Genomic DNA, 13,642 nt, shown 5'->3' on the forward strand with positions numbered 1-13,642 from the left:
TGCTCCCATCGGCTCATGCCAGAGGAGAGACACACCTTACATGGGCAACATAGGCCCTTTTTATAACCAGTAACAAACAACTCAGTTCTCATCCTTTTTACGTCATTATGCTGACCTATAGATAACAGGTTACACAGAATACATATTATTTTGGGGAAGGGGATACAAGAGACATCTGTTGCGGATACATTTGTCATTTTGAAGGGAGAACAAGGTACATCCCTTGACCCTTTGCACTAAATACCTTGGGGATATATGGGAAAGCGGCTGCAAACTATTTCTCTCTGTTCCCTCCTCCTCATCTCTATTATTTCTGCTAATATGAGTGAAACTACAGCCATCTGCCAAAAACGCTGACCAATACATTTCTGCTTCAGCCTACTTCAGAGCATGTAAGCAATTAGCATAGAAGTAGGTGAGAGTTCCCAAGATGGAGTCACTGTGGTTCACAGACCCAGAGCAAAAGAGCTTCATCGGCACTTTTGGCCTTCCACTCTCCCGAGTTACCTGGTAGCTATGCCTAGTGGATCCCAACAGTTCCATCCTGTCTACACTGCAAGAGAACTGTGTGTCTGTCATATTGGGTTCTCCAACATTGTAGTTCTAATTCTCATGTGATTTTTTTTTTTTAATTTGAATCTCCTCTTTGTGACTAATGTGACAAAATAACATGATACCTAATGCAAGAGATCACAAGTAGTAAATGAATGACTTTACATAAAGTGGTTCATGAAGTACATAAGCACTAAGTAATTACAGATGAACTCTTAGCATTAATGAACATATTTGCCTTTTTTGTTGTTTTGGTATGTTCATGTCAAATTCCTGTTTGTTTTGAACATCCTTTTCTATGTGCATTTGAATGAATGGAAGAAGCTTTCTGAAGTATCTTCAGTCAGAATTTAAAATCTGCACACCTGCAAATCCTGCCATACCACTCTCAGAGCATGATTTCTGCTTGGACAGCATATAACCTCCCTATCGTGAAAAATGACATCAGGAGAAGGTGTAGGGTTGCCAATTTTGGTTGGATGTATTTCTGGTCATTTCATCACCTGACATAATCTTTAGAGATTGACCTTTTAATTTCCTGGAGACTCCAGGACAATCTTGGAGGGGTGGCAACCCTAAGGAGGTTAAATGTGTATGTTTCAGTTTCAAATCAACAAAGTCACTATAATCCCTTTAGACTACAAACAATTTGGGGCCTTGAATATCTTTATCTTTGTCTCTTCTACAGTACTAAGCAAGTATATTGACAATGTGAAACAAAAACTTTATAACAACCCAAAAAAATAGCAGATTCAACCAGTCACAAGATCACTGCACTAGTTGGAAAGTATTTTAGAGGTAAAATAATCTGGTTTGGATTTAGTGGGATGATTTTACACTTTTTAAAAAGCAAATTAGATGGTGACATATGTTAGATCAATTCTTTTATAGCTGGAAGGTAATTATGGTTGCAAGAGGCAATCCTGGAGGGACTAGCAGGTATTGATGAGTTCATCTCGTTCAGAGATCATATGACAAGTAGTGATTACTGGATGCTACACTGGGTCTTGCTGAGCTGAATGGTATGTTCAACCAACAAAATCCACTCAAAATAAATAGGAATTGAAGTGGGGTGAGGGAGAGAGGAGCAATGCATGGTCTTGGTTGATAAGGAACCTTTGACTAACCCTCTAATATTAATTTAATATGTTACATCCTTTCTGAAAGAAGAACTGAAAAACTGTAAGGACAAATCCTGCCTTGGCTGGTGCAGTGGTGGGGCACAGGTGTGTGTTTGTATATAGAGATGGGAGGATAAGCAGGGATGTTTATAGAAAGACTGAGAGTGGATTCTTTAAAAGGTTTAATCCTCTCTGTGGGGACCATCATCAGAAGAACTGAGCATTTACATCTCCCACTTATTTCAACTTGCAGGTGCTCAGCACCTTTGAAAAGCAGGTCCTAAAGGGACAGATTTCAAAGGTATTTAGGTGCCTAGGCACTCTTGAAAATCCCACTGTGTGCCTAACTCCCATTGCTGTAGAAAAAATCATTTCAGCAGAGGTGCTTATAGAAGTTACAGTAAAATGAGCCAACATTTCAACCCACTTACCAAAGCACTTGCTGTTCCCTTTTGAAGGTGTGTGTAACTATATAAATGTTGAACAAAATCAGCTAATCTGAATCCAGAGTATTTTGATACATACTCACATTATTAGTGCAGAAATTTAGACCCACTTCGATTTGACAGATAGGGTTTCTTTTTCCCCCTCCCCCCTTTTGCTCATAGGATCTCCAGGAGTGGGAACAAGAATTGGGAGTTTTGGGAGTGGGGGACAGGGAGTAGAGAAAGAGAATAGTAAACAACAGCAGACACTCTTGTTGTAATAGCAGAGTGGGGATTTCCCCCTCCCACACACAGAGAAGGTGGCATGTGCTATAGCACATTTTTCTATTCAGAACTAATTTCACTAACTGCACAGCAGAGAAGGAGGGTGCAGGAAGTCCCCAAGGGAGAGTATTTTATTGGAAAAAAAACTATTCAAAGCAGCCGGCTAGTAATTGGTGTGCTGGTAAAGTGCAGCAGGGTTGTTCACTGAACTGTAAATCCATTTCCTCTCCACTGGGGAAAAGAAACCTACATGTCAAACATTAAACATGCAAGAACAAAAGCGTCAAGGAAAGTGCTGCAGACATTCTCTGTCTCACTTCCGTTGGTACTGTCCCCACACTTTTATTTTTTTCAAAGAAGAATTATTATGTGTAGAATGTAAAATCATTGCTGGCTGGCAGCTTCTGGGAATTATAAGAGAACGGAACTTTAACACACACACACTCATTTTTAAGCTGGTGACACATGGTAATAGCTCCTAGTGAGAGTGATTGCAATCTCCTCCTTCGTCCATGTGGTATGTTGTGGTATCAGTTGTGATTCCAGGGGTGCGTAGTCATTCCTCTACATTGTAAATAGCTGTATTTATACTGGCGATATCAGTACATGTAAATCTTGTAGTAGTAACTAAGTGACGACAGGTAGCTAAATGCTACTTGCGTGCATGTATATGGCTGAATGTTTCTATTTCAGCTCAGGGAGCACTAGTTATGAATTTTTACAGGCTTTTTGTTTCAAATGTGTTTTTTGTTTCTGCCAGTTGAACAATATCCCCGGGATTTCCTTATTGAGGGAATAAGGAATTCTGCTGAAACTGAAAAGAAATATAACTGAGGCTGGGGGGAGGGATAGCTCAATGGTTTAAGCATTGGCCTGCTAAACCCAGGTTATGAGTTCAATCCTTGAGGGAGCCATTTAGGGATCTGGAGCAAAATTCTGTTTGAGGATTGGTCCTGCTTTGAGTAGGGGGTTGGACTACATGACCTCCTGGGGTCCCTTCCAACCCTGAGATTCTATGAGTCAATCCTAGTTCAACATTGGATGCAGGAAGTGAAGGAGCTGTAGTTGATACCAGATGCTGGAAACCCTAGTGCCTCATGTCAAACTGGTTTACAACATGCTTTAGTCCCATCTATGTTGACCTGGGAAACCATGTTGGAATCTTGCTATGTTTAAAACCAGTGTGGCTAACACAAATGAACTGTAGTTTAAATAATGTCCAGAGCACTTTAAAAATTTATCTTCGTTTCAAAGTATTTTGTCTGGATAAAACTTGGATCTAGAGGTGGTCAAAAGTTTTCTGATCGAAGACTTTTCTATTGTAAAATGCTGATTCTACAAAATCAAAGCATTCTATATAGGGTTACCAGATAGCAACTGTGGAAAAATCAGGACAGGAGGTGTAGGGTAATAGGCGCCTAGATAAGAAAAAGTCCCCCAGAACAGGACTGTCCTGTTTTTAAAGAGGCAGTCATCTGGTCACCCTAATTCTGTAGGAATAAACAGATTGTTTATGTTTTTGACAGGAAATTATCAAATATTTCAACCTTATAGAAATTAAATATTTCATTTAGACTGTCATTTTGACTTTTATATTATGTGATAAGTCTAAACTAAAGTTGAAATAAACATTTTGATAAGGTCAAAACAATGATTTGGAATGTCTCATTTCAAGAAAAATTCTGCTATTTTAACTTGATTTGGGACAAAACAAACTTTACAAATCTCAGAATTTCCCATTAATTGGGAATTCTGTTCTTTGACTAGCTCTGCTTATATCTTAAGGCACAAAGGGAGCTTGTGATAGACTGTAGAAAACTTTGACAAGCTTTTGAGAGCCTGCCTACACTTGAGAAAAAACAATATTAATGAGCTTAAGTTTGATGTATTCTAATATGACTTGCATGCTGTTTTCCTGACCAGTGCAGGGGGGGAATAACTATATTCTACAAATGGTGTTTAAAGAGTCTAGAACCAAGGTTTTTAACTTTGATTTCTAAGAACGTTTTGCCTGGTCCAATTAAGTGATAAATAATCTTTTATCTTTAATGTGGATGGATCCTTAGAGTCCTTATGTTTGTTGGAGCTTTAATAACACCTGGTAGCTAGAACACTTGCATAAAAGAAACATAGACTCATATATTTAGAGATGTATGCAAAAAGATCATGGCTGTTATATTCAAGGACAAAGCTAATTTTATTTTGCTTGACTTCAGTAGTTTCTGTGTACTCAATATCTTTCTGATGGGATCAATGACCTGTTTTGCACACCCGAGGACATAAAATTGAAAACAAGCTTTTTTAAAAAAAAATTTTCCTGACAGGTAAATGGAATAAGGGAGTGAGGCACAAAACTCTGCATGAGTGATTGAAAAAATACCTCAGCAGATTGTCAGCTGTGCTTTCATTGTTCGCATTTAAGGTGATAATGAGGATAATAATTGCTGCCTTATTATCATTTTGCTTGTGTCTGAGTAAGCTGAAATACCCCATTTGTGGTGCATGAAATTTCTGTTTGGCTTATGTGCCAGAAGTACAATTTTTTTTTTTTTTTTTTTTTTAAGAAATTCTCTTGTTCTGCTTTATACATCTGGGGAAATCACAGAACACTTTTCTCTCATCTTAAAGTTGGGGTAAGGAAGATATATTTTTCACAGGGCTCTAAAGCCTGGAAAATCAGAGTGAAGTGCATTAGTCTTAAGCTTTTATCTTCTTTATATATTTCTTTCATTTTATCTGTGGTGACTGTCCTGATAATTGATGTTCTGTAATATTCACTCCCCCTCTCTAAATTAAATCCTTATTCTGATCTGAGTAATATTTGCATATGTATTTCTTAGCTGCATTGGCACATCAGATGCACAGTGGTAGCTGTCTCCGCCTGCTAATCCTGTAATAACATTCTGGTGACCAAATTCAATGGCTCTGCCTGAGCCGTGAAACAGCTGATTGCTGACTAGGGAAGAGAGAGGGGAAAAAAAAAAAACCAACCAGCGAATCTCATTGCAGCTCTCTGCTGCATCCCTATCCCACAATCCCTTGCACAGTTTGCTGCAGTCTTTCAACACAGGCTGAGGTAGAGAAAGATATGCTAAATAAAGATTGATTGGTTTGAATCTTGAAGGGGTCTCCCACTTGTTAATGACCCAGGGAGGAAAAAAATTCATGATGACTTCACTGGGCCTCCTCTTATTTCTTCCATTTTTCTTTACACCTGTCCTCTATGTGGAATGGAGCATCACCACCTAGAGCAAAAAATATGCTGTGCCTCTAATAATGCCTGTGCTGTCAGGGATTCTTAAACAGTTTCATGCTTGAGGCTCCTAAAGTTGAAATATTAACAGAATAATGTTTTGCTTGCTTGGATTACTGAGGAACTGCAGCTCCATCCCCGAAAGGATTTTATCCTCAGCACGCATTGATTAAGCTATTTATCTACAAAAATGGGTAGGTCTGAAATGTTCGTTTGCTCCATATTATGTCTGGTGACTACTGTTGGGTCACTCCTTCTGTTCTGGCACTCTATTTGTTCTTTATGATGCTGCATGCTGTAGTAAATGAAGATGCTTGCTCTATATTTTAAACAGTAGCACCAATCTGATTACAAGAGTGGGAGAGAAAGAAATGCAAAAATGAGTTTTTACACAAGTGTACTAGATTTCTGTATGTTGATGAGGATGATTAATTTATTCTGTATTTTGACTTTGTGTTCTGAGATAAATTTTGTAGCTGTTGCTGTAACTGGATTGAATTCCTTATTTTATTCCTGTGCAGGTAGACAGGCAGGCATAGTATCTGGTTGATAGCATTATACATGGGTAAACTTCCATCTCTGAAGCAGCATGATTTAGACCCACCCATCCTTTCCTACAGAACTCAGTCTGACAGTTCCATTGCAAATGTTGCCATTGAAAACCTATTCATTCATAATACATTAATAGACCTTCTAGGTTCTGTATATCATTGATAAGTAGCAGACAAGGAAACAGCAAATGATTTGGTTTGTTCTGATAGCCTTTCAGTCAATCTAGTTGCAGTTCTGGGCGGGTGGAGTTCTTTGATAGCACTTTCTTCAAGGTGGGAGAGTTCTCCCCTTTTATGAAAAAGAACTATGGAATTTAACAAGCAATTATTAATTTTCCATTTTTTTTGTGTGTGTGGACAATCTTATAGAACTTCATAGATGATTAAATTCCTGTTGTAGAAGCATGGGGGAATAAGACATAAATTCTTAATGTGAGAGTATTTAACCATTGCAACTACTTACTATGATTTGTGGTGGATTCTCCAACACTGACAATTTTTAAAATCAAGACTGCATGTTTTTCTAAAAAATATGGTCTAGGAAATATTTTTGGGAAGTTATATGGCCTGTGTTCTACAGGAGGCCAGACTAGACAATCACAGTGGAGCCTTCTGATTTTGGAATGTATGAATCTATTGAGAGTCTAAAGGCTGTTTTTATAAAAAAAAAAAAAAAAAAAAAAAAGCTGGAGGAAGAATATTATTCTTTATTAAACTGAGGATTTTTTTTTTTTTTTTTTTTTTTTTTAGAATAAGTATTATAGAATGTCATTTATAGAACCCTAATGGGTTTTATCGCTATGAAATTCTACTGGAAGTTCTTTTCCATAAGGGTGGGGCTGCATGCTGACATTTCTTACTGAATTTGTGTACACTTGTTAGGGTTGGGAATTTTTTACACTATTACACAGAACTGTTTGCTTTTTTTCTTTGAGCTTTAAAGGATATTTTGAGTGAAATTTGATAAATATTTCCAGACAAAAGGATAAAAGAGACAAAATGTAATCTTTGAGCACTGGGTGGGTGACAAAGAATACTTCTTTTTTTATAAGCTCTTATTCTGGAATTGGTTTAGCTAAGATGAACTGGGTTTCCAAAGTGGCGCTCTCATAAAATCAGAGGGTGGGGGTTTTTGATGTATTTTTATGTGATAGTCCACACCAGGGCTGGCTCCAGCATTTCTGCCGCCCCAAGCGCAAAAAAAAAAGCCGCGATCGTGATCGGCGGTGGCAATTGGGAAGAAAAAAAAAAAAAAAGCCTCAATTGGCAGCAGTTCTGCGGCAGGTCCTTCGCTCCTAGAGGGAGTGAGGGACCTGCCGCCCCCGAATTGCCACAGGTGCCGCCCCTCTCCCTTGGCCACCCCCAAGCACCTGCTTGTTAAGCTGGTGACTGAAGCCAGCCCTGGTCCACACACCTTCAGCTTTAGAGAGAGAGAGAGTTCTACAGAGAGAGAGAGAGAGAGAGAGAGATATCTGTAATATATATGTGGAGACTCCCAAGGTCTTACATTAATTTTAAACACTGATGGCCATTCTTATTCCACCTGGTTGAGAAGCTAGATTATGATGCCATTAACATGTAGGGTTGCCAATTTTGGTTGGATGTATTTCTGGAGATTTCATCACATGACATAATCTTTAATTGAAGATTATGTCAGCTTTTAATTCCTGGAGACTCCAAGCCAATCCTGGAGAGTTGGCAACCCTACTAACATGCAGTGTAGTTGTAGCCATGTTGGTCCCAGCTGGGTGAGGTAATATCTTTTATTGGACCAATTTCTGATTGTGAAAGAGACAAGCTTTTGAGTCACACGGCGCTCTTCTTTAGCAGACCTGAAGATACTGCCTCAACTACCTTGTGTCTCTAATGCCTTTAACAGATAGAGGAAAAGAAGTTTCCTGTGTTCTGTAAAACAAAGCAGTAGTCTGTTGCACTCAAATGTTAGCCAAATGGCTTTTCTACAATGAGGATATTTGGAAGTTCGATTTTTAACTTAAACCACATAAAAAGAGTTGAAGTTTTGGCTAAATGTGACAATCAAAAGATGGGATTATATAATGTTGTCCTTTTAAAAATTACTGTTACTATGGCTAGATCCTTAATTATCCTATATTTCAGGGCTATTTTAACAGTGTGTAGTGCTGCTGCTGCCATAAATCAAAATAAAATTTGTCTTCAACTAATTTCTAGGAGGATTATTTAAGACAGGCAGCTCTTACTTAAACAAGTAGTCCTTGATTACTCCTTTAGTAGTCAGTGGGTAAAATTCCACCCTGGCATAATTCCATTGATTTTAGTAGAATTACACTCGGGGTGAATTTGGCTCAGTGGGATACTTGCACAAGTAAGTGTTGCAGGATCAGACATTTAATCTCCAATTCCACAAACACTTGCACATTAAACTATTCTCTGGAACTACTGGTATGTATAATATTTCATATAAGTTTTTGCAGGATCAAGACCTAAGATTGTAATTTGTTGAGCTATTTCAGTCTGGTTATATGCAGTGACAGGTGCTCACTATATTTTTGTTTTTTAAAAAAAAAAAAGAAAAGAAAAAGCCTGTAGTGTGAAGACACTCATTTCTGATTAAACAAAACAGATGTAACTTCACTCTGTATACCCCTTGATATATCCGTTTTTCTAAAATCCATAGTCTGTCTCCTAAAAGTATATATGGGGAGGGGGCGGCGGCACAGGGGGAAGAGAACCAGCAAAACAAACTTCCCTAAAAATAAAAACCCTAACCGGACCAAATTCTGCCTTAAGTTGCACATTTGAAAACCCATTCATTTCAGCAGAGTGACACAAAGTGGTAGGTGGTAATCTGGGCTTGCTGTGCTTAAGACAAAATGTGTATTGAACATTTTAAATGGAATGTAGTTATTTTTAAACTCTTGTCCATGGTTTCTTTGGATGATTAATATCTTAAACCTAAAGTGGATAGGATGAGATCTGTATACAATATTCGATTTACAATGAGATTCGGAACTGTAATTGGTCAGACAGATGAAAGATCTTTGACTATAAATAAGTCTCTGCATTCACTTAAACATTTTAGCTGTAAAGATCCTGCAATCTTTAATGAGCCAAAATTCCCATTGAAATGGTGAGAGTTTTTTGCCTGAGTAATAACTGCAGCAATGGACTTGAAGAATATTTTTCTTTTAAGAATTTCATTTACTATGATAAATGCTCTTTATAATAGAGACATGAAATCGCTGAGGGTGTTACTTTTTACACTTGACATCCGTATGCTGTTTGTAACCTGCTTTTTAGTGCATGCAGGCAGTCTTTCTGGTTTTCACTTTTTTAAAATTTCAGGTTAGTACAGAGTGGGGAGCAGATGGAACTGTGAATTAATGATCAAATACAGTTCCTTCCAATCAAATCTCAGAAACTCCCCAAGCCTCACAGCCCAGTGGACTGATGCATTTTAATATCTGTCTAATACTCCATTTTTTATCTCACTTTCAGAAGCTGGTCGGTTTGGCTTTTTTATTTTTGGAAGCCATTTTTTTAACTCAAGATTTTAAGATGTAACATGATCACATAATCAATTGTGTGTGTATTACGCACATGCACCTGGTGTAACTTCACTTATACAATTAAGTGCATTTATATTGTTATGGGGAAAACTGAAAAAGAAGAATGACAATAAAGAAATACATTTTAAAAACACATATACAGGAACCAAAAATATAGTATATGATTTAATACTGTAACCATTAATGTTAAAACTGAAATAATAAAACAAGGGAAACCGGTGACCAGTTCCTCCCCCTCTCCCAATGCATATACATTTCATATGTTCTCCAATTCATACTGCTTAATGTTTTAATTAATGACTAATTTTATGACTCTTTGCTCATTACAAGGTGATCCCTAGAGGACTCCAGCTGCCTAAAAAAGCCAGTGCAGCATGTCCATAGCCATCACCGCTATCCTAATTCATCACACACAATAGAAAAACAAACCAGTAAAACATCCTAATCTAGCCAGACACAAAACTCCAAGAATGCAAGCCGGGTTCAGCTCTGTTAGGTTTATGTGCTTTGCCTTTGTAATTGTTGCTATACATAATACTTTCAATAGGAGACCAGACCTTACAATAATTACAAAATAGCTTGGACCAAACTTTGTGTAATTCCATTGGCTTCTGAATTCATGTGACCCTCATCCCAGACAGATGGGCATTATTATTAAAACAAATATCAAATGAACACGAAAGAAACATTTCTGCAAGAAGTTTGCCAACCCAAGAATATCTCTAGTGCAGGAATAGTGCTGTGTTTATTGGTTAGAAGGAAAATAAATGATTGCTTTTGACTTCATGCGACACTTCTTTTGTACCTGCAGTTTTGCTGCATGTGTTTTGCTAGCATTTCCTAATACATTTTAACATGTAGTTTTCAGTTCCTTTTGTTGGATGCTGCTGCTCTCTTTTCTTCCCCACATTTTCTCTCCTTAACTATTACCTGTTTTATGTATGTCTATCATTTCTGTATTATTCCACTGACCCAGAGACAGGTTTTTCTCCTTTTGATGACTCTGTTTTGTGGCCATTGTCTTAGACAAGCAGGATTTCCAAGTCTGCTTCTGACCCCTATTTCTTGAGGAGTAAAAACCTGCTGCTGTGTCACCAGATTGTCACATAGTTCTCCCACTTTACATTATTTTTGCCATGAGGGGATGAGCAGACTTCAGTCACAGAAATGTGGGCAATGCCCACTTCATTTTTGGGGATGTTCTATTTCTTACAGCTATTCTCTAACTGTTTCCTGGATCTCCTTCCTCCCTCTCTGCCAACTGTTGCTGGTGGCACTTCCAATGTGATGGGCAGGATGATGTGTTAGTTTTGGGTCTCCTAGGTACGTAGGCTCCTTTACTGAACCCATTAATGTAGTATCTGATCACCTTCTCCTTCTCAGCACTCAGTTGGTTCTGAAGCTGAGGCTCCTTTCCCTTCCAGAAACCAAACGTGCCTCATCTTTGGCTCTATCTGCACTGGCACGGAAACTATGTTGGGCAACTCACTTTAAAACTTGATTTATACTAAAGTCATTTAGCTGGCTTGTGCAGTCCCAGCACAAGCATTCCAAAACTGTCTTCCACACTCTAGAAAATGGTTCTGTTTGTGAAGCACTGGCTGGAGAAACTGATATGAAGCTATCTTTAAGAAGGTCCATGTTTAAAAATGGTTCTGTTTCCAGGGTAGATAGATTCTTAGACATACTTAAATCACAGAGTATGGAAGAATTGATAATGGCTGCGGCACAAGGAAGGAGGGGAATGGTTAATTTCTCCTTGTTTTAAAATCCAAGGGGTTTGGATCTGTATTCACTAGGGAATTGGTGAAGGTTTCTCAAGGCTTCCCAGGGAGGGAATCCATTGGGAAATGGTGGCAGCGGACCAGAGCTAAGCTGGTAGTTAAGCTTAGAAGTTTTCATGCAGGCCCCTACATTTGTACCCTAAAGTTCAAAGTGGGGATTTTTTTTTCTCTTACTTAATTGGCCTCTCAGAGTTGGTAAGACAACTCCCACCTGTTCATGCTCTCTGTATGTGTGTGTATATATATCTCCTCAATATATGTTTCGCTCTATATGCATCCGAAGAAGTGGGTTGTAGCCCACGAAAGCTTATGCTCTAATAAATTTGTTAGTCTCTAAGGTGCCACAAGTACTCCTGTTCTTTTTACAAGCAGCCCTGTAACTCTTACAATGTAGCTGCAACATACTTTTCCAGAGAACCCACAGAGACACAGGTTTTTATTATTTAGTGTGATAGAAATGGCTGACCATTTCCAGGCTGTAGCCGGTGATATGGCATTTTAGAAGTTTCCCCTCTGTATTTTGATCTAAATGGAAATATTGCCCTCTAAATCAGGATGAAGTATATTGGAGAACTGGGTATTAAAATTGGCATTTCAGGCTGATTAAAACTTCCCTTCCCTCCCTCTGTTTCAGCAGTGTGCAGGGTAGAAGGGATCGGGACCCATATGTCAATGGTCTAGGATGGCCAGTGAAGGCTCCAACATCCCAAGTCCTGTGGTGCGACAGATTGACAAACAGTTTCTGATTTGCAGCATATGCCTGGAACGTTACAAGAACCCCAAAGTACTTCCCTGTCTGCACACTTTCTGTGAGAGGTAAGAGCTGTTTTTTCCCCATTTGTGGTTCATGTTTTCTTTCTTTTTAGTTATTACAGTGCATACCCACAAACCTACAATTATCTTCAACCAGCAATATACCTTCTGTCTATCTAGGTCATCCTGAAGCATGATCCTAAATTAAAGATTAGGGAGGTGAACTGGCATTCTTCATATTGGGCAGTAAGCAGGAGACAGCAACAGAATATCTGCAATCCCAAATTTTTATTTTTATAAATGAATTTTGCATGTTTTTTCCCTTCTTTCACTCCACCGTCCCCTTCTGGTTTTGCCTTGTTAAAAAGAGCCAGGACCAAACATAGTTATTGCTCTATAAGTTAGAGTATGTCTAAACTTCAAAGACAGGTGTGTTCTTAACTGGGGTTAGCTAACCAGCATTGTCTAGCTTGGGTTAAAATAGCAGAGGAGACACAGCAACTTGGGTTAGCAGCTTGAGTTCAAGTCTATAGGGCTGTCTTTATCTCTCTAAATCCAGCTGAAATACCTGCACATAAAAGGCTTCTGGTTAAAGGCAAAGAACTGTTCCTGAAGGAATCTTAGAGATACTTCAGAGATATAGTGGGCCTGATTCTATATTTTCAATGGCTTTACCATGATGAGTAACTCTATTAAAGTCCATGACGTTTTTTGATTTACACGGGAATGAGAAGAGAATGAGGTCAATGGTATTTTAAAAATCCATTGTCCTTTTCATTTACTGTGGTTCTTTAAGATGTTATTTCTGAATGACAAATATATTGGGAGGGGAATGGCCTTTGCTTGTAACAGTACTGAAGGTTCTGTATCTCCTAGACTGTCATAGATTTTAGAGACCTTAAAGCCTGATTCCAATCTCATTTATACCACTGTAAATTAGAAGTAAATCAATAAAGCTAATAAAGGGAGTTACACCAGCATGAAAATGGTGTGCGATCAGAATCAAGCCCTTAGATTAACAGTGTCCATTTTATATTGATTAGTCCATTATTAGAAGCAATAAAAATGTTGTTGTTTTATTAAGTAGAGGAAATAATTATTCCATTCTTGAATATCTAACTTTTCGACATGCCATATTAAAATATTGACTCGTAATTAACTATCATTCTTTCAGTGTAGGTAATGCTTGGTATGTAAAAAAATTTCTCTCAAAGGAAATCTGAAAATATATCTGACTTCCACTTTTGCTCTGTTGACTGTCCCTCCAACGCAGCTAGCAATATTTTTGAATTATATTTTACACCAAATTGAGGTGAGAAGGAAAAAGTGGTTTTTGAAAAGTCAGTTTAAAAAATACAGTTTGGAGTCCT

General features: G+C 38.1%; 1 protein-coding gene across 10 annotated transcripts in view; it reads left to right on the plus strand.

Annotated features, from left to right (window-relative positions):
* The window catches only part of TRIM2 (tripartite motif containing 2), a 107,100-nt gene that overhangs the window by 44,444 nt on the left and 49,014 nt on the right, over positions 1–13,642 (plus strand). For 8 of the 10 annotated variants that reach the window (XM_034772819.1, XM_034772817.1, XM_034772821.1 and 5 more), the window contains one exon: positions 12,154–12,335. In XM_034772819.1, coding sequence (XP_034628710.1) covers positions 12,202–12,335 — 134 coding nt within the window. In that variant the 5' untranslated portion in view covers positions 12,154–12,201. Of the gene's footprint in view, positions 1–5,463; positions 5,831–12,153; positions 12,336–13,642 lie in introns of those variants that run through there. The other 2 variants (XM_034772818.1, XM_034772816.1) reach the window with 2 other exon arrangements.

Source organism: Trachemys scripta, chromosome 5 (genome assembly GCF_013100865.1).
Source record: "Trachemys scripta elegans isolate TJP31775 chromosome 5, CAS_Tse_1.0, whole genome shotgun sequence".
Taxonomy (NCBI): Eukaryota; Metazoa; Chordata; order Testudines; family Emydidae; genus Trachemys; species Trachemys scripta.